Source organism: Hyperoodon ampullatus, assembly GCF_949752795.1.
Source record: "Hyperoodon ampullatus genome assembly, chromosome: 1".
NCBI lineage: Eukaryota > Metazoa > Chordata > Mammalia > Artiodactyla > Ziphiidae > Hyperoodon > Hyperoodon ampullatus.
The window spans coordinates 8,297,365-8,315,882 of NC_136914.1; the positions used below are offsets into that span (position 1 = coordinate 8,297,365).

Genomic DNA, 18,518 nt, shown 5'->3' on the forward strand with positions numbered 1-18,518 from the left:
GTTGTCCCAGAGGTCTCTGAGACTGTCCTCTGCTCTTTTCATTCTTTTTTCTTTATTTTGCTCTGCATCAGTTATTTCCACTATTTTATCTTCCACCTCACTTATCCGTTCTTCTGCCTCAGTTATTCTGCTATTGATCCCACCTAGAGTATTTTTCATTTCATTTATTGTGTTTTTAATTGATGCTTGATTCATCTTTAGTTCTTCTAGGTCCTTGTTAACTGTTTCTTGCGTTTTGTCTATTCTATTTCCAAGATTTTGGATCTTGGAAATAGAATCTTGGGTCATCTTTACTATCATTATTCTGAATTCTTTTTTAGGTAGACTGCCTATTACCTCTTCATTTGTTAGGTCTGGTAGGTTTTTATCTTGCTCCTTCCCCTGCTGTGTGTTTTTCTGTCTTCTCATTTTGCTTATGTTACTGTGTTTGTGGTCTCCTTTTTGCAGGCTGCAGATTCGTAGTTCCCGTTGTTTTTGGTGTCTGTCCCCAGTGGCTAAGGTTGTTTCAGTAGGTTGTGTAGGCTTCCTGGTGGAGGGGACTAGTGCCTGTGTTCTGTTGGTTGAGGCTCCATCTTTTCTTTCTGGTGGACAGGTCCACGTCTGGTGGTGTGTTTTGGGGTGCCTGTGGCCTTATTATGTTTTTAGGCAGCCTCTCTGTTAATGGGTGGTGTTGTGTTCCTGCCTTGCTAGTATGCTTGGCATAGGGTGACCAGCACTGTAGCTTGCTGGTCGTTGACTGAAGCTGGGTGCTGGTGTTGAGATGGAGATCTCTGGGAGATTTTCACTGCTTGATATTATGTGGAGCTGGGAGGTCTCTTGTGGACCCGTGTCCTGAAGTTGGCTCTCCCACTTCAGAGGCACAGCACTGACTCCTGGCTGCAGCACCAAGAGCCTTTCATCTACCCAGCTCAGAATAAAAGGGAGAAAAAGTAGAAAGAAAGAATTAGTAGAAGAAAGAAAGAGAGAGAGAAAGAAAGGAAGAAGGAAAGAAGGAAGGAAGGAAGGAAGGAAGAAAGAAAGAAAGAAAGGAGGGAGGGAGGGAGGGAGGATGGAAAGAAAAAGAAAGAGTGAAAGGAAGAAGGGAGGGAGGGAGGAAGGAAGGAAAGAAAGAGAGAAAGAAAGAAAGGAGGGGTGGAGGGAGGGAGGGAGGAAGGGAAGGGAGGAAAAAAGAAAGAGCAGGTAAAGTAAAATAGAATAAAGTATAAAATATAGTAGTGTTATTAAAATTAAAAAGTAATTATTGAAAAAAAAAACGGACAGATAGAACTCTGGGACATATGGTGGAAGCAAAGCTATACAGAGAATATCTGACACAGAAGCATACACATACACATTCACAAAAAGAGAGCAGGGGGAAAAATTGAAAATCTTGCTCTCAAAGTCCACCTCCTCAATTTGGGATAATTCGTTGTAAAAAGAGGAAAAGGGCGAGAAGTCTGAAATCTTGCTCTCTAAGTCCACCTCCTTAATTTGGGATAATTCGTTGTAAAAAGAGGAAAAGGGGGGAAAGTCTTAAATCTTGTCCTCAAAGTCCACTTCCTCAATTTGGGATGATTCGCTGTCCATTCATGCACTCCACAGACGCAGGGCACATCAAGTGGACCGTGCAGCTTTAATCCGCTGCCTCCGAGGCTGCACAGAGAGATTTCCCTGTCTCTTCTCTGCTCTCACAGCTCCCGGGTCTCAGCCTTGGACCTGGCCCCGCCTCTGCGCGTAGGTCGCCGGAGGGCGTCCGTTCTTCGCTCAGACAGGCCGGGTTTAAAGGAGCCGCTGATTCGGGGGCTCTGGCTCCCTCAGGCAGAGGGGAGGGAGGGGCGTGCAGTGTGAGGCGGGCCTGCGGCGGCAGAGGCCGGCGTGACGCCGCACCAGCCCGAGGCCCTCCCTGCGCTTTTCCGGGGAAGCCGTCCCTGGGTCCCGGGACCCCGGCAGTGGCGGGGTGCACGGGCTCCCCGGAAGGCGGGGTGGACAGTGACCTGCGCTCGCACACAGGCCTTGTGGCGGCGGCAGCAGCAGCCCCAGCGTCCCAGTCCCGTCTCCGGGGTCCGCGCCGTTAGTCGCGGCTCGCACCCGTCTCTGGAGCTCCTTTAAGCAGCGCTCTTAATCCCCTCTCCTCGCGCCGCACCAGGAAACAAAAGGGAAGAAAAAGTCTCCTGCCTCTTCGGCAGCTCCAGACTTTTTCCCCGGACTCCCTCCGGGCTAGCCATGGTGCACTAACCCCTTCAGGCTCTCTTCCTGCCGCCAGCCCCAGTCCTCTCCCTGCGCTCCGACTGAAAGCCGATACCCGAGCCTCAGCTCCCAGCCCCGCCCGCCCCGGCGGCCGAGCAGACAAGCCACTCGGGCTGGTGTGTGCCTGAGGGCACCGATCCTCTGTGCCGGAATCTCTCCGCTTTGCCCTCCACACCCCTGTTGCTGTGCTCTCCTCCGCTACTCCGAAGCTTTCCCCCTCCGCCACCTGCAGTCTCTGCCCGCGAAGGGGCTCCTAGTGTGTGGAAACCTTTCCTCCTTCACGGCTCCCTCCCACTGGTGCAGGTCCCGTCCCTATCCTTTTGTCTCTGTTTATTCTTTTTTCTTTTGTCCTACCCAGGTATGTGGGGAGTTTCTTGCCTTTTGGGGGGTCTGAGGTCTTCTGTCAGCGTTCAGTAGGTGTTCTGTAGGAGTTGTTCCACGTGTAGATGAATTTCTGATGTATCTGTGGGGAGGAAGGTGATCTCCGCGTCTTACTCTTCCGCCATCTTCCTAGCATCCTCCTCACCTGTGTTATATTGAGCAAAAGTCAATCCCTTAGTATGATAATGTCTAGTTGCATCCATGTTGCTGCATGTGTATAACTGAGTCACTTTGCTGTACAGCAGAGATTGCCACAGCATTGTAAATAAACTCTACTTCAATTTTTTAAAAAAAGTCAATCCCTTCAACCTTTGGTTTCCTTATCTGCACGTTAGGGAGGTTGAGCAGTTTAAAAAAAGAGGCTCCCAATCAAGTACTAACCAGGCGCATCCCTGCTTAGCTTTTGAGATCAGGCACTTCCGGAGTGTAAGAATGAAATAATGCCATTTGCAGCAACATGGATGGACCTAGAGATTATCATACTAAATGAAGTAAACCAGACAGAGAAAAACAAATATCATATCACTTGTATGTGGAATCTAAACTATGATACAAATGATCTTATTTACAAAAGAGAAACAGACTCACAGACATAGAAAACAAACTTATGGTTACCAAAGGGGAAGGGGGTGGGGGAGGGAAAAATTAGAAGCATGGGATTAGCACATACAAACTGCTATATATAATATAGATTAAAAGATAAGGTCCTAATGTATAGCACAAGGAACTATATTTAATGTCTTGTACTAACCTATAATTAAAAAGAATATGAAAGAGAATATATATATGTATGTATGTACAATTGAATCACTTTTGCTGTACACCAGAAACTAGTACAATACTGTATATACTTCAGTAAAATATGTATGACAATAGGATATGAAATTTTTTTAATTAAAAAAATTTTTTTAAGTTCTATCACATTCCCTCATACAAAATACACTCTCAATCCATGGAAATAAATTTAAGTTTTACTCATGATCTGAATGTTGCAACTGAACAAAAGACGAGCAGCTAGCCTTCCTCTTTTTACCAAACAGGCTATTTTGCTCCTACCTTAAATAGGTATAAATAAGAGGAAGGTTATACAAAACAAAGTGTCTCAAACTTTAGTGAGCAAACAAATGACCTTGGTATTCTTTTAAAATGCAGATTCTGATTTACTAGGTCTAGAGTGGGGTCTGAGATTTAGGGCGTTTTTGGGGGGCAAGGAGAGTTGTTTCAGGAAAGAGGTTACTCTGATTTTGGTTATTCCATCTTGACTAGAAAAACTGCAGAATTTGTAATGTGGCATTAATTGGAGAAATTTTAAAAACTGAAGGCATCAACACTATATTTCTTAATACTTAAGAAAGTATTCAGTGTCTGAACAGATTGACAGATGTGAATAAGATACTCTCATTAAAAGTTTAGATATCTAGAAAAAGAAACTCAGGATAATTCTGTGTCAATGTGATCTCTTCAATGCTTCATCCAAGTCTGGCTCCATTCTATTTAAAATAATGATGCTTAAGGGAGGGGAAAGAACCTATAATTTTGAGTTCAAATATACTTCTGATCCTTGTACAAATTTCAATAGGCTTCATATATTAACAAAAGCCTTTGAAAAAGGAATTGCTATATGCCAGAACCTGTAATATGAAAGATCACATGTCAGTTTTTGACACTTAAGAGAATCTACCCAAACTTGATGTGTTCTGCCTTAAAAGTGTTTATATCTTGACTATTATATTTATCAGATATAGAATAACCACATCATGACTTCTGCTTCAAAACACAGTTGGAAGAAATTACCTTTTTGTTTATTAACAAAAAATAGGAAAGTATTACTAAGAAAACTTGTATGGTTTTGGGTTTTGGGGTTTTTTTGGTTAGTTTTGGTTGTTTTTGTTTTGTTTGTTTTTATGGTAAAGTGGGATTAACTCTGTAATCTCAGGCTGCGGTTCATAGAATTTTTATAGACTGTAAAATGAGAAGTGCCATGAATGACAAACCAGTATTATAAAAAATTAAAATTAAAATTAAAAAAAACAGGGGGGCAAGGAGGAGAAAAAGAAAGAGAAAGGGGAAAGAAAGACAAGGAAAAGAGAAATATCAAATCATATACTAGCATCAAGTATGTTGACACTTAAACCATGCTTCACATGACCAAACTGGTGACATTTGCACTTTGTGATTATTATATGCAATTTGACACACACACACACACACACACACACACACAAGATCCATTCTCCCACTTTGTGTCCCAGGAGACTGATTTCAGACTGCATCTCACAGGTTAACTTGCCTTCTGTCTTCCTGGTTTGGATTTATCTAAAGGGAGTCATCAGTAGGGGATCAGAGGTTAGGAGGTGGAAAGGTCAGGAATTATTCCCTAGGCCCTGACTTCAGCTCAGTTCTGACAGCTGTGACACTACAACCGCTGCTTCTAGGTTCAGTTGGGTGAGCACTATTCTAAACTTCCATCCCTCACTCAGGGTCCAATAACGCCATCCTGTCCCCCTTTACCTTCAGCCCAGGGAAGATAATGGCATAGCATCCCTCCACTGGGAGTCACTGGGTGCCTCAGGATCTCTTGTCTTTCTAGCCCTGCCCTCATCTCTTAATAGCCCCTTCATTAACATCTCTTCAAAATCCCAGTTGAATGTGCCATCTGCTTCCTCCTGACTGATACCCAAGGCTTTCTCTATTGTGAGTAACAAGTGGGATGGCTAAAGGCAAGCAAGTACAAGAAATATTAGGAAACTTCCACTTGCTAAAAAGTTCAGTTGATGAGAAACAGTGCCAATGAGGCCATAATGTGTATCTGGCTGTGCTCCAGGCTCACAGGCTATATCCCTGACCAGCCATTTTACACACCATCAGTTACAAGGAGGACCATGCCAAAAAGGACACGGGAGTCTGTGCCAATCCTACTTCTGGGAACATAATTCAAAGACGAGCTGTTCAATTGAGATAGCTTCGAAATCATCTTTGTTCCCAAAGAACAGCTTTTGTGATTCTAGTGAAAATTTTATACAGGCTATTTTAAATAGTAAAACCATCCCTGTCAATATCCTTATCAAAAATATACTTACATTTTGTTACTTTGTCATTAATTCCTAATGACATAGGTTAAAAGTCAAGGTTATCAAAATATGTCATATTAGCAATTGGTCTCGGGACTTATAAGAATATATATTCAACTTGTTTCTTTAAAATTTTCCAACTGTTGTGATTAAATGAATGAAACTACATAACACTGTCTAGAAAATAAGCAGTTAAATTTTAATTTATTTATTTAAAGTGATTTTCTGATTATCAAATATGAATGACAAATTTTCAGTGTATATACTCTGTTCACCGTAGTACAGTTACCTTCTAAAACCACATTGTAATAGGCCATTGTAGATATAGCACTGTATTAATATTGATATACTGGGCTTACTTCCATGGTGTTAATTTTATGTGATTTGAATACATGGGAGAGGGGGAGCGACTTCTGTCCTTCTTTTGGAAATCAGTCTCTAAGACTGTCTACTATGAGCATGAAAAAGAACTGTTTCTACTAAAATTGAATTGTGCTGTAATACTAAAGCAAAATATAATCTCCTCACTAATAATGGCGTAATGCTAAGATCACCCATAATATATGAGCAGTTTTCATACATGGTATTTATTCTTAATCATTTTCATGAAACACAACCTGAATTTTATTTGTTAACAAAGGCTTTTGAGACATTTTGATAAGGTCAACAGAAAGCACAGTCTCTTAACATTAGGTGATCAACTTTTTGACAATAGCAGGACCGGCAGACCTAATGATAGCCTGAAGGGTCCAGCTAAATATAATATACAAACGTAATCAACCCTATGATGACTATTCAGAAGTAATCCCTTTAGCTTTGAACTGCAATACATATTTCAACAAAGCAAAAACCTTTTGAAGAAATTCTCTGCAGACCACACTGATACAATACATCCTTCATATCCTGCTCTACTTGTTTGCTGCTTATAGTGAGTTTTAAATTTAAGGTAATGACTGCTGTATATTCATGTGAGCATACAACAATACTTTTGATTTGTTGTGGAAAGGTTGAATCCATTACCAGGGGTCTAGTCTATAAACTCTGACACAACCTTTATGTATGAGTTATTATTTACGTTTTTCTAGTAAGGCCACTAAAAATGTTTTGCATGATGAAATGATAAAAATTCATTCACCTTTTCAGTCACAAAACTACCAGGTAACCTCTCTCCCATTTCAATTTATACTCCCCTACAGATAACATTTTTTTAAATCTCATTTATATGTAGTACTGTATTATATGAAAATTATATGCCATTGTTTTCAAGTAAAGGAATGGGATTGTAAGTTTATTGCAATTCAGCATCATTGACTTATTCTATTGCTCTTTGGTACAAGGTGGACTAAAATGTGGTAAAATGAGATCCTTTTGTTGCCCACTTGAGGGAATATACCCTTTGAGAGTCTTTACTATCAGCAACAGGGAAGTGCCTATTTCTATTGAAATGGTAGGCGGTGTAAGCAAATACCAAACTCTCAGCTTTGCACTCGTTCTGGTCTCCCTTGCTGGAGTGATATGGGTCCTAATCTTCCAGCTTCCTTGAAGATCTACAGATCAAACATTTTAAGTCATATCCTAAGAACAGACCCACAACAGGAAACCTAGGTTAGGAATCAAAATGACTGCTTTTCCAAGATGGAACCAAGAGTCAACAATCCCATGATGCTCACCTTGTTGCAAATGAACAGAAGTCTCAGAAAACCTGAATGATAACTTCAAATGTTCCTCTGTATAAATTAACCTTTGCTAAGGCTTCCTAACACAGCAAGTGTGAATGTCTTTTTTTAAAACTAGCTATTGTGGCCCAAGTTGAGTAAAAGAGTAGCTGCAGATGTAGCTATTCTTCTCAGAGAATCTACTTGAAAACTATTCCACAATAAAAATCACCTTTGCTGAGCATCTGGGGAATGAATGCTAAACAGTTATTTGAGACCAACCAGGCATAATTTCAAACTTGGAAAATCAGGAACAATTTCTCCAATTTAAAAAATATTGTTACATCCTGCCAAACCAAAGGGAATGTTGAGTTTAAGACATTAGCTAGAATAAAACAGGCATTAGGATGTCAGGATGGTTCTCTGTATTGTGGTGCGATCAAAATATTATAACTGAGAAGCCCAGCGTAGTTCTTTACTTCAAAAGGTGATGGAATATATTAGTTAAAGTAAAGGCTAAGCTACTATTACAAAGAGTCCCAAAAGTACAGTAGCTTAAGAATATAGAAGTTTGTTTCTTCCTTAATCCTGAAGTGAGCTGTCTACATTTACAAGGTAGTCCCACAGGCATTCAGGAGGCCATGACCTTCTGTCTTATTGTTCCACCATCCCCCAGGGCAGGGTTTCCCAATATAGCACTATTAAAATTTTGAGCTGGATGATTTTTTTTGTTGGAGAGAAGGGTGGGGAATGGCTGTCATGAGCATTGTAGGATATTTAGCAGCATTCCTGGTCTCTACCCACTAGATGCCAGTAGCACTTCCACTGACCAGTTTTGATGACAAAAATATCTCCAGATATTTCCAAATCTGCCCTGTGGAGCAAAGTCATCCCAGTTGAGAACCATTGACTTGGATGTTGTTATGGTCTGCATGGTTGAAACTGAATCATAAATTTCCATGTGCAAGATTGAGGAAAATGGAAACTTTAAGGAGAAATGAATGCCCAATGCCTAATGCTCAGACCCAGAAGCAGTATGTAACATTCATTGATGAGAACTTACTCATGTGTCTTCAACCAAATATGTATATGCTGATGGGGAAGATTTAGTAGAGTGCAAAAAAACTGATAAGTGAAAGACAGAAGGAATTACTAGAGCCATGTCTTGTATAGGCAAGAGAGGATGAGATCTAGTGAAGACCTAGAGGGGTTGACCTTAGATGGGAGTATGGGAGACATGAAGCATATAGAACAGAAACAAGTAAGTAACTCTTGACACAGCTTGTGGAAGCTTTTTCCTACTATGTTTTATTTCCTCTATGAAACTGGAAAATAAATCATCAGCTGAGAATGATAATGAATATAGAGAGTTGGAGGTTTGAGAAAATGGAAGAAAGAGTAAATCAGTCATCTAGGAGAGTGGAAGAATGAATGGACTAGGAACATTTAATAGGATGGCCTGAAAGTATTGAGTGCCCCCTAATGTCAGTGACCATGAATTTAAAGTGAGACCCACTTGTATGTTTTTCCAGCCACACAGAGCCTTACACTGCAAGAGAGGAATAGGCAGAGAGTTCGATTTAACTGGGATTATAGTTTTGTCAAGTGAATATAACAAAGTGAGAAAAAAAAAGTGTAAGGAAGTCAACCTATATACAAGAGGATGAATGACCATGGAGTTTAAATGGTACAAAGAAGGGAAAGAATAAATCCAAATAGGGAGGAACAATGAAAAGATGGTAGAATTGGAAGTCCCAGTGGGGTTGAAGAATTGCTAGTGGTGGGGTAGTAGAGGGAGTGATCCAGAAAACATAAAAGCTGGCAGTCTACTAGTTGAATGCAGGAAACTGAGTTTGAGGGGGGCTTGCAGTTACAGGTAATGAAAAAGTCTGAGAATGAGCATGGGAATTAATGGCTCTGGTAAGGTAAAGGACAAGATCTAAAAGAACAGAGCTCAAGGAATTGAGACCCAGGGTGAAAGAATCTTCTAAACGTACATTTAAATTGTTAAATTAAGAAAGTAGTGGGAAATTGACAATGAGCCAATGATGAAATGAACTGAGAACGATCCAGTTGCAGGTAGATCACAACAATAGTTGATTATATAAACTGCTGATGTGAGTTTTAGGAAGGGAAGAAGGGAGGGCAAATACGCTGAAAGAGAACAATAAGGAGGAGGACACCTGCCCATCTCCAAGTACAATGGTAAGAGGACTGATGAAAAGAAAAATAAGAAGGGCTTTTGGGCTGGCAGTATCCTCAGAGGACAGCCAGGATTCTGTCAGTGCAAGAAAGTACAAGGGATTTCAGAAAATAAAGTGAGAATATAGTGGAAATGTTTCAGGAGCTGTGGTAGGTGGGACATGAGAACAAAATGTGAAATATGCAGAACTTTATGAAAAGTAGAATGCAGGAAGTGAAAAGGGACCTGGACACTGAGGCCTGCTATAAGCAAGGATAAAGAGCATCTTATTAGATAAGTGCATTCAAGTCAAAAGTAGAAGTGTAGGAGACCTTCAAGATGGCGGAAGAGGAAGACGTGGAGATCACCTTCCTCCCCACAGATACATCAGAAATACATCTACATGTGGAACAACTCTTACAGAACACCTACTGAATGCTGGCAGAAGACCTCAGACTTCCCAAAAGGCAAGAAACTCCCCATGTACCTGGGTAGGGCAAAAGAAAATAGGAAAAACAGAGACAAAAAATAGGGATGGGACCTGCACCACTGGGAGAGAGCTGTGAAGGAGGAAAAGTTTCCACACACTAGGAAGCCCCTCCACTGGTGGAGATGAGGTGTGGCGGGGGGGAAGCTTCAGAGCCACAGAGGAGAGGGCAGCAACAGGGGTGCAGAGGGCAAAGTGGAGAGATGCCCACACAGAGGATCGTTACCAACCAGCACTTGCCAGCCTAAGAGGCTTGTCTGCTCACCTGGCGGAGGGGTGAGGGCTGGGAGCTGAGGCTCAGGCTTCGGAGATCAGACCCCAGGTAGAGGACTGTGGTTGGCTGCGTGAACACAGCCTGAAAGGGGATAGTGCGCCACAGCTAGCTGGGAGGGAGTCTGGGAAAAAGTCTGGAACTGCCTAAGAGGCAAGAGACCATTGTTGTGGGGTGCGTGAGGAGAAGGGATTCAGAACACCACCTAAACAAGCTCCAGAGACTGGCGCTAGCAACAGGTATCAGCATGGACCCCAGAGATGGGCATGAGATGCTAAGGCTGCTGCTGCAGCCACCAAGAACCCTGTGTGCAAGCACAGGTCACTATCCACACCTCCCCTCCCGGGAGCCTGTGCAGCCCGCCACTGCCAGGGTCCCAGGACCCAGGGACAACTGCCCTGGGAGAACACACGTCATTCCTCAGGCTGTTGTAATGTCACACAGGCCTCTGCCACAGCAGGCTCTCCCCTCGTTCCATATCCCTCCCTCCCCCCAGCCTGAGTGAGCCCGAGCCCCCTAATCAGCTGCTCCTTTAACCCCGTCCTGTCTGATCAAAGAAGAGATGCCCTCAGGTGACCTACATGCAGAGGCAGGGCCAAATCCAAAGCTGAACCCCAGGAGCTGTGCAAACAAAGAAGAGAAAGGGAAATCTCTCCCAGCAGCCTCAGGAGCAGTGGATAAAATCTCCACAACCAACTTGATGTACCCTGCACTAGTGGAGTACCTGAGTAGACAACGAATCATCCCAAAATTGAGGTGGTGGACTTTGGGAACAATGATATATATTTTTTCTTCCTTTTTCTCTTTTTGTGAGTGTGTATGTGTGTGCTTCTGTGTGTGATTTTGTCTGTATAGCTTTGCTATTACCATTAGTCCTAGGATTCTGTCTGTCCTTTTTTTTTTTGGATAGTTTTGTTTTGTTTTTTTAGTATGCTTTTTAGTGCTTGTTATCATTGCTGGATTTGTTTTTTGGTTTAGTTGCTCTCTTCTTTCTCTCTTTCCTTTTTTTCTTTTTTACATTAGTTTTTATTTTTTTTAACTTTTAATAATTCTTTTTTATTTTAATAACTTTATTTTATTTTATTTTTCATTTCTTTCTTTTTTCTCCCTTTTCTTCTGAGCTGTGTGGCTAACAGGGCCTTGGTGCTCTGGCTGGTGTCAGGCCTGTGCCTCTGAGGTGGGAGAGCTGAGGTCAGGAAATGGGTCCACCAGAGACCTACCAGCTCCATGTAACATCAAATGGCAAAAGTGCTCCCAGAGATCTCCATCTCAACACTAAGACACAGCTCCACTCAACGACCAGCAACCTCCAGGGCTAGACACCCTATGCCAAAAAACTATCAAGACAAGAACACAACCCCACCCATTAGCAGAGAGACTGCCTAAAATCATAATAACTTCACAGACACCCCAAAACACACCAATGGACATGATCCTACCCACCATAAATACAAGATCCAGTCTCATCCACCAGAACACAGGCACTAGTCCCCTCCACCAGGAAGCCTATACAACCCACTGAACCAACCTTAGCCACTGGGGATAGACACTAAAAACAACGGGAACTACAAACCTGCAGCATGCAAAAAGGAGACCCCAAACACAGTAAGATAAGAAAAATGAGAAGACAAAGAAACACACAGCACATGAAGGAGCAAGATAAAAATCTACCAGACCAAACAAATGAAGAGTAAATAGTCAGTCTACCTGAAAAAGAATTCAGAATAATGATGGTAAAGGTGCTCCAAAATCTTGGAAATAGAATGGAGAAAGTACAAAAAACACTTAACAAGGACCTAGAAGAAATAAAGAGCAAACAAACAATGTTGAACAGCAGAATAAATGAAATTAAAACTTCTCTACAAGGAATCAATAGCAGAATAACTGAGGCAGAAAAACGGACACGTGATCTGGAAGATAAAATAGTGGAAATAACTACTGCAGAGCAGAATAAAGAAAAAAGAATGAAAAGAATTGAGGACAGTCTCAGAGACTTCTGGGACAATATTAAATGCACCAACATTCACATTATAGGGGTCCCAGAAGAAGAAGAGAAAAAGAAAGGGACTGAGAAAATATTTGAAGAGATTATAGTTGAAAAGTTCCTTAATATGGGAAAGGAAATAGTCAATCAAGTCCAGGTAGCACAAAGAGTCCCAATACAGGATAAATCCAAGGAGAAACATGCCAAGACATATATTGATCAAACTATCAAAAATTAAATGCAGGGCTTCCCTGGTGGCGCAGTGGTTGAGAGTCCACCTGCCAATGCAGGGGGACACGGGTTCGTGCCCCGGTCTGGGAGGATCCCACATGCCGCAGAGCAGCTAAGCCCGTGAACCATGGCTGCTGAGCCTGAGCGTCCAGAGCCTGTGCTCTGCAATGGGAGAGGCCACAACAGTGAGAGGCCCGTGTACCAAAACAAACAAACAAACAAACAAAACAATTAAATGCAAAGAACAAATATTAAAGGTAGCAAGGGAAAAACAACAAATAACACATAAGGAAATCCCCATAAGGTTAACAGCTGATCTTTCAGCAGAAACTCTGCAAGCCAGAAGGGAGTGGCAGGATATATTTAAAGAGATAAAGGAGAAAAATCTAAAACCAAGATTACTCTACCCAGCAAGGATCACATTCAGATTTGACAGAAAAATTAAAACTTTTACAGACAAGCAAAAGCTAAGAGAATTCAGCAGCAATAAACCAGCTTTACAACAAATGCTGAAGGAACTTCTCTAGGCAGGAATCACAAGAGAAGGAAAAGATCTACAATAACAAACCCAAAACAATTAAGAAAATTGTAATAGGGACACACATATTGATAATTACCTTAAATGTAAATGGATTAAATCCTCCAACCAAAAGACATAGACTGGCTTGAATGGATACAAAAATAAGACCTGTATGTATGCTCTCTACAGGAGACCCACTTCAGGCCTAGGGACACAAACAGACTGAAAGTGAAGGGATGGAAAAACATATTCCATGCAAATGGAAATCAAAAGAAACCTGGAGGAGCAATTTTTGTATCAGGCAAAATAGACTTTAAAATAAAGACTATTTCAAGAGATAATGAAGGACATTACATAATGATAAAGGGATCAATCCAAGAAGAAGATATAACAATTGTAAATATTTATGCACCCAACATAGGAGCACCTCAATACATAAGGTAAATGCTAACAGCCACAAAAGGGGAAATAGACAGTAACACAATAGTAGTAGGGGACTTTAACACCCCACTTTCACCAATGGACAGATCATTCAAAATGAAAATAAATAAGGAAACACAAGCTTTAAATGACACATTAAACAAGATGGAATTAATTAATATTTTGAAGACATTCCATCTAAAAACAACAGAATACACTTTCTTCTCAAGTGCTCATGGAACATTGTCCAAAATAGATCATATCTTGGGTCACAAATCAAGCCTTGGTACATTTAAGAAAATTGAAATTGTATCAAGTACCTTTTCTGATGACAATGCTATGAGACTAGATATCAATTACAGGAAAAAAATCTGGAAAAAATATAAACATATGGAGGCTAAACCATACACTACTTAATAATCAAGAGATTACTGAAGAAATCAAAGAGGAAATCAAAAAGACCTAAAAACAAATGACAATGAAAACACGATGACACAAAACCTATTGGATGCAGCAAAAGCAGTCTAAGAGGGAAGTTCATAGCAATACAATCCTACCTCAAGAAGCAAGAAGCATCTCAAATAAACAACCTAACCTTACAACTAAAGCAATTAGAGAAAGAAGAAAAAAAACCCCCAAAGTTAGCAGAAGGAAAGAAATCATACAGATCAGATCAGAAATAAATGAAAAAGAAATGAAGGAAATGATAGCAAAGATCAATAAAACTAGAAGCTGATTCTCTGAGAAGATAAACAAAATAGATAAAACATTAGCCATATTCATAAAGAAAAGAAGGGAGAAGGCTCAAATCAATAGAATTAGAAATAAAAAGAAGTAACAGCTGACACTGCAGACATACAAAGGATCATGAGAAATTGCTACAAGCAACTCTATGTCAATAAAATGGACAACCTGGAAGAAATGGACAAATTCTTAGAAAAGCACAACCTTCCAAGACTGAACCAGGAAGAAATAGAAAATATGAAAAGACCAATCAGAAGCACTGAAATTGAGACTGTGATTAAAAGTCTTCCAAAAACCAAAAGCCAAGGACCAGACAGCCTCACTGGCAAATTCTATCAAACATTTGAGAAGAGCTAACACCTATCCTTCTCAAACTCTTCCAAAATAGAGCCAATGGAGGAACACTCCAAAACTCATTCTATAAGACCAGCATCACCCTGACACCAAAACCAGACAAAGATGTCACAAAGAAAGAAAACTACAGGGCAATATCTGTGATGAACATAGGTGCAAAAATCCTCAACAAAATACTAGCAAACAAAATCCAACAGCACATTAAAAGGATCATACACCATGATCAAGTGGGATTTATCCCAGGAAAGCAAGGATTCTTCAATATATGCAAATCAATCAATGTGACACACAATATTAACAAACTGAATGAGAAAAACCATATGATCATCTCAATAGATGCAGAGAAAGCTTTTGACAAAATTCAACACCCATTTATGATAAAAAAAAAAAAAACCCCTCCAGAAAGTAGGCATAGAGGGAACTTACCTCAACATAATAAGGGCCATATATGACAGACCCACAGCCAACATCGTTCTCAATGGTGGAAAACTGAAACCATTTCCACTAAGATCAGGAACAAGACAAGGTTGCCCACCCTCACCACTATTATTCAACATAGTTTTGGAAGTTTTAGCCACAGCAATCAGAGAAGAAAAAGAAAAAATAGGAATCTAAATCAGAAAAGAAGTAAAACTGTCACTGTTTGCAGATGACATGATACTATATGTAGAGATTCCTAAAGTTGCTACCAAAAAATTAGTAGAGCTAATCAATGAGTTTGGTAAAGTAGCAGGATACAAAATTAATGCACAGAAATCTCTTGCATTCCTATACACTAATGATGCATAATCTGAAAGAGAAATTAAGGAAACACTCCCATTTACCATTGCAACAAAAAGAATAAAATACCTAGGAATAAACCTACCTAAGGAGACAAAAGACCTTTATGCAGAGAACTATAAGACACTGATGAAAGAAATTAAAGATGATACAAACAGATGGAGAGATATACCATGTTCTTGGATTGGAAGAATCAACATTGTGAAAATGACTATTCTACCCAAAGCAATCTACAGATTCCATGCAATCCCTATCAAATTACCAATGGCATTTTCCACAGAACTAGAACAGAAAAATTCACAATTTGTATGAAAACACAAAAGACCCTCAATAGCCAAACCAATCTTGAGAAAGAAAAACGGAGCTGGAGGAATCAGGCTCCCTGACTTCAGACTATACTACAAAACTACAGTAATCAAGACTGTATGGTCCTGACACAAAAACAGAAATGTAGATCAATGGAACAGGATAGAAAGCCCAGAGATAAACCCACGCACATATGGTCACCTTATTTTTATAAAGGAGGCATGAATATACAATGGAGAAAAGACAGCCTCTTCAATAAGTGGTGCTGGGAAAACTGGACAGCTACATGTAAAAGAATGAAATTTGAACACTCCCTAACACTATACACAAAAATAAACTCAAAATGGATTAAAGACCTAAATGTTAAGCCAGACAGTAGAAAACTCTTAGAGGAAAACACAGGCAGAACACTCTATGCTATAAATCACAGCAAGATCCTTCTTGACCCAACTCCTAGGGAAATGGAAATAAAAACAAAAATAAACACATGGGACGTAATGAAACATAAGCTTTTGCACAGCAAAGGAAACCATAAATGAGACGAAAAGACAACCCTCAGAATGGGAGAAAATATTTTCAAATGAAGCAACTGACAAAGCATTGATCTCCAAAATTTACAAGCAACTCAGGCAGCTCAATATCAAAAAACAAACAACCCAATCCAAAAATGGGCAGAAGACCTAAATAGACATTTCTCCAAAGAAGATATACAGATTGCCAACAAACACATGAAAGATTGCTCAACATCACTAATCATTAGAGAAATGCAAATCAAAACTACAATGAGGTATCACCTCAAACAGGTCAGAATGGCCATCTTCAAAAAATCTACAAACAATATATGCTGGAGTGGGTGTGGAGAAAAGGGAACCCTCTTGCACTTGTGGTGGTAGTGTAAATTGATACAGCCACTATGGAGAACTTTATGGAGGTTCCTTAGAAAACTAAAAATAGAACTACCATATGACCCAGCAATCCAACTACAAAAAACAAATATACCCTGAGAAAACCATAATTCAAAAAGGGTCATGTACCAAATTGTCATTGCAGCTCTATTTACAGGACAGAACATGGAAGCAACCTCAATGTCCATCGATAGATGAATGGATAAAGAAGATGTGGCCCATATATACAATGGAATATTACTCAGCCATAAAAAGAAATGAAATTGAGTTATTTGTAATGAGGTGGATGGACTTAGAGTCTGTCATACAGAGTACAGTAAGTCAGAAAGTGGAAAACAAATACCAAATGCTAACACATATATATGGAATCTAAAAAAAAAAAAATGTGGTCATAAAGAACCTAGGAGCAGGACAGGAATAAAGATGCAGATGTAGAGAATGGACTTGAGGACACAGGGAGGAGGAAGGGTAACCTGGGACGAAGTGTGAGAGTGGCATGGACTTATATATACTACCAAATGTAAAATAAGTAGCTAGTGGGAAGCAGCCACATAGCACAGGGAGATCAGCTCAGTGCTTTGTGACCACCTAGAGGGGTGGGATAGGGAGAGTGGGAGGGAGATACAAGAGGGAGGAGATATGGGGATATATGTATATGTACAGCTGATTCAGTTTGTTATAAAGCAGAAACTAACACACCATTGTAAGGCACTTACACTCCAATAAAGATGTTTAAAAAAAAGTAGAAAGGCAGATATGAAAGTTAAGTAATAAATTAATATTTCTGTTTATGTCTAAATTTCCCATATCTTATTTGATTATTTGGATACTTTATATTGCTCTCTAAATTAATTGTCCTCCAGAGTTTTGCTTTAACAAGTCATCTTATCCCCAAACAGTGGCTGTTCCATTTGCCATTTCATATATCACAAGAATTCTGTGCATTAGGAATTCGAACCTGGCTTGGCTAGACATCCATTGAGGTTACCCAATGATAATACTCAACTGACAGATGGGTTGATCTGAAGTATCCAAGAAAGTTTTACTCACAGAGTGGAGCTTTGGCAGGATGGCTAGAAGGCTGGGCTCAGCTCGGACTGTCAACTGGAGCACCTGTACATGGCCTCACCAGGATGGCAATCTCAGGGTGGTAAGACTTCTTATATGGCGACTGACTTCCTCCAAAGCAAGCATCCTAAGCGAACCAGGTGGAAGCAGCACAGCCTTTTCTTATCTAGGTTTGGATGTCATGCAGTCACTTCCTCCACATTCTATTGATTACAAAATAGTACTATGCCTAGCCCAGTTTCAAGAGGAGGGGAATTGAATTCCACCTCTTGAAGGGGAAGTGGCAAGGTCATACTTTTGAGGAACGTGTAGAGTGGGATATATCATTGTGGCCATCTTTGACTGATATAATCTGCACTGGTGATACAAGTTATACATAAACTTTTGTCATACAGGTGATAAGGGTAGAGACCCCTGAAAAAAGATTCCCACATTCAAACTCAAAAGAACTGTAAACTCTATTTGTGATAAACCATTAAATGTATACATCTTTTTTTCTTTAGGAGGGTCTAGAAGATCCACAATTGAAAGTGTATATCAAACCTCAGAGTTTTCGGAAGAGGACCTCAGTGGGTATGATAAATCAAGTTAAACTTTCTATTAAGTATCCACATTATGCAAGATACTAAGTATAATGTAATTCTCCAAACACAGAAAAAGTAACTTCATCTAACACTTGATAAGTTAATACTAAAACACTGGTTAAAAAAAAAAAAGAAAGAAATCATAGAGTTACTTTTAAATAATACATAAGGTTAAGTACTTTTAATCTTTTAAGCTATGTCTAAAAATTACAGAATACAAAATCCTGTCGATCCTTGAACAACATGGAGGTTAGGGATGCCAACTCTCCCCACAGTCAAAAATATTCATATAACCTATAGTCAGCCCTCCGTATACATATTTTCCTCCATATCCTCAGCTCTGCATTTG

The 18,518-nt window shown here is 40.1% G+C and overlaps 1 protein-coding gene across 1 annotated transcript in view; it reads left to right on the forward strand.

The window, feature by feature from the left end:
* The window catches only part of TTC29 (tetratricopeptide repeat domain 29), a gene marked incomplete at both ends in the record, with an annotated part of 250,407 nt that extends 232,230 nt beyond the window's left edge, over window positions 1-18,177 (forward strand). The window contains one exon of the mRNA XM_079697160.1: window positions 18,089-18,177. Coding sequence (XP_079553286.1) covers window positions 18,089-18,177 — 89 coding nt within the window. The remainder of the gene's footprint in view (window positions 1-18,088) is intronic.
* Window positions 18,178-18,518: the final 341 nt, after the last annotated feature.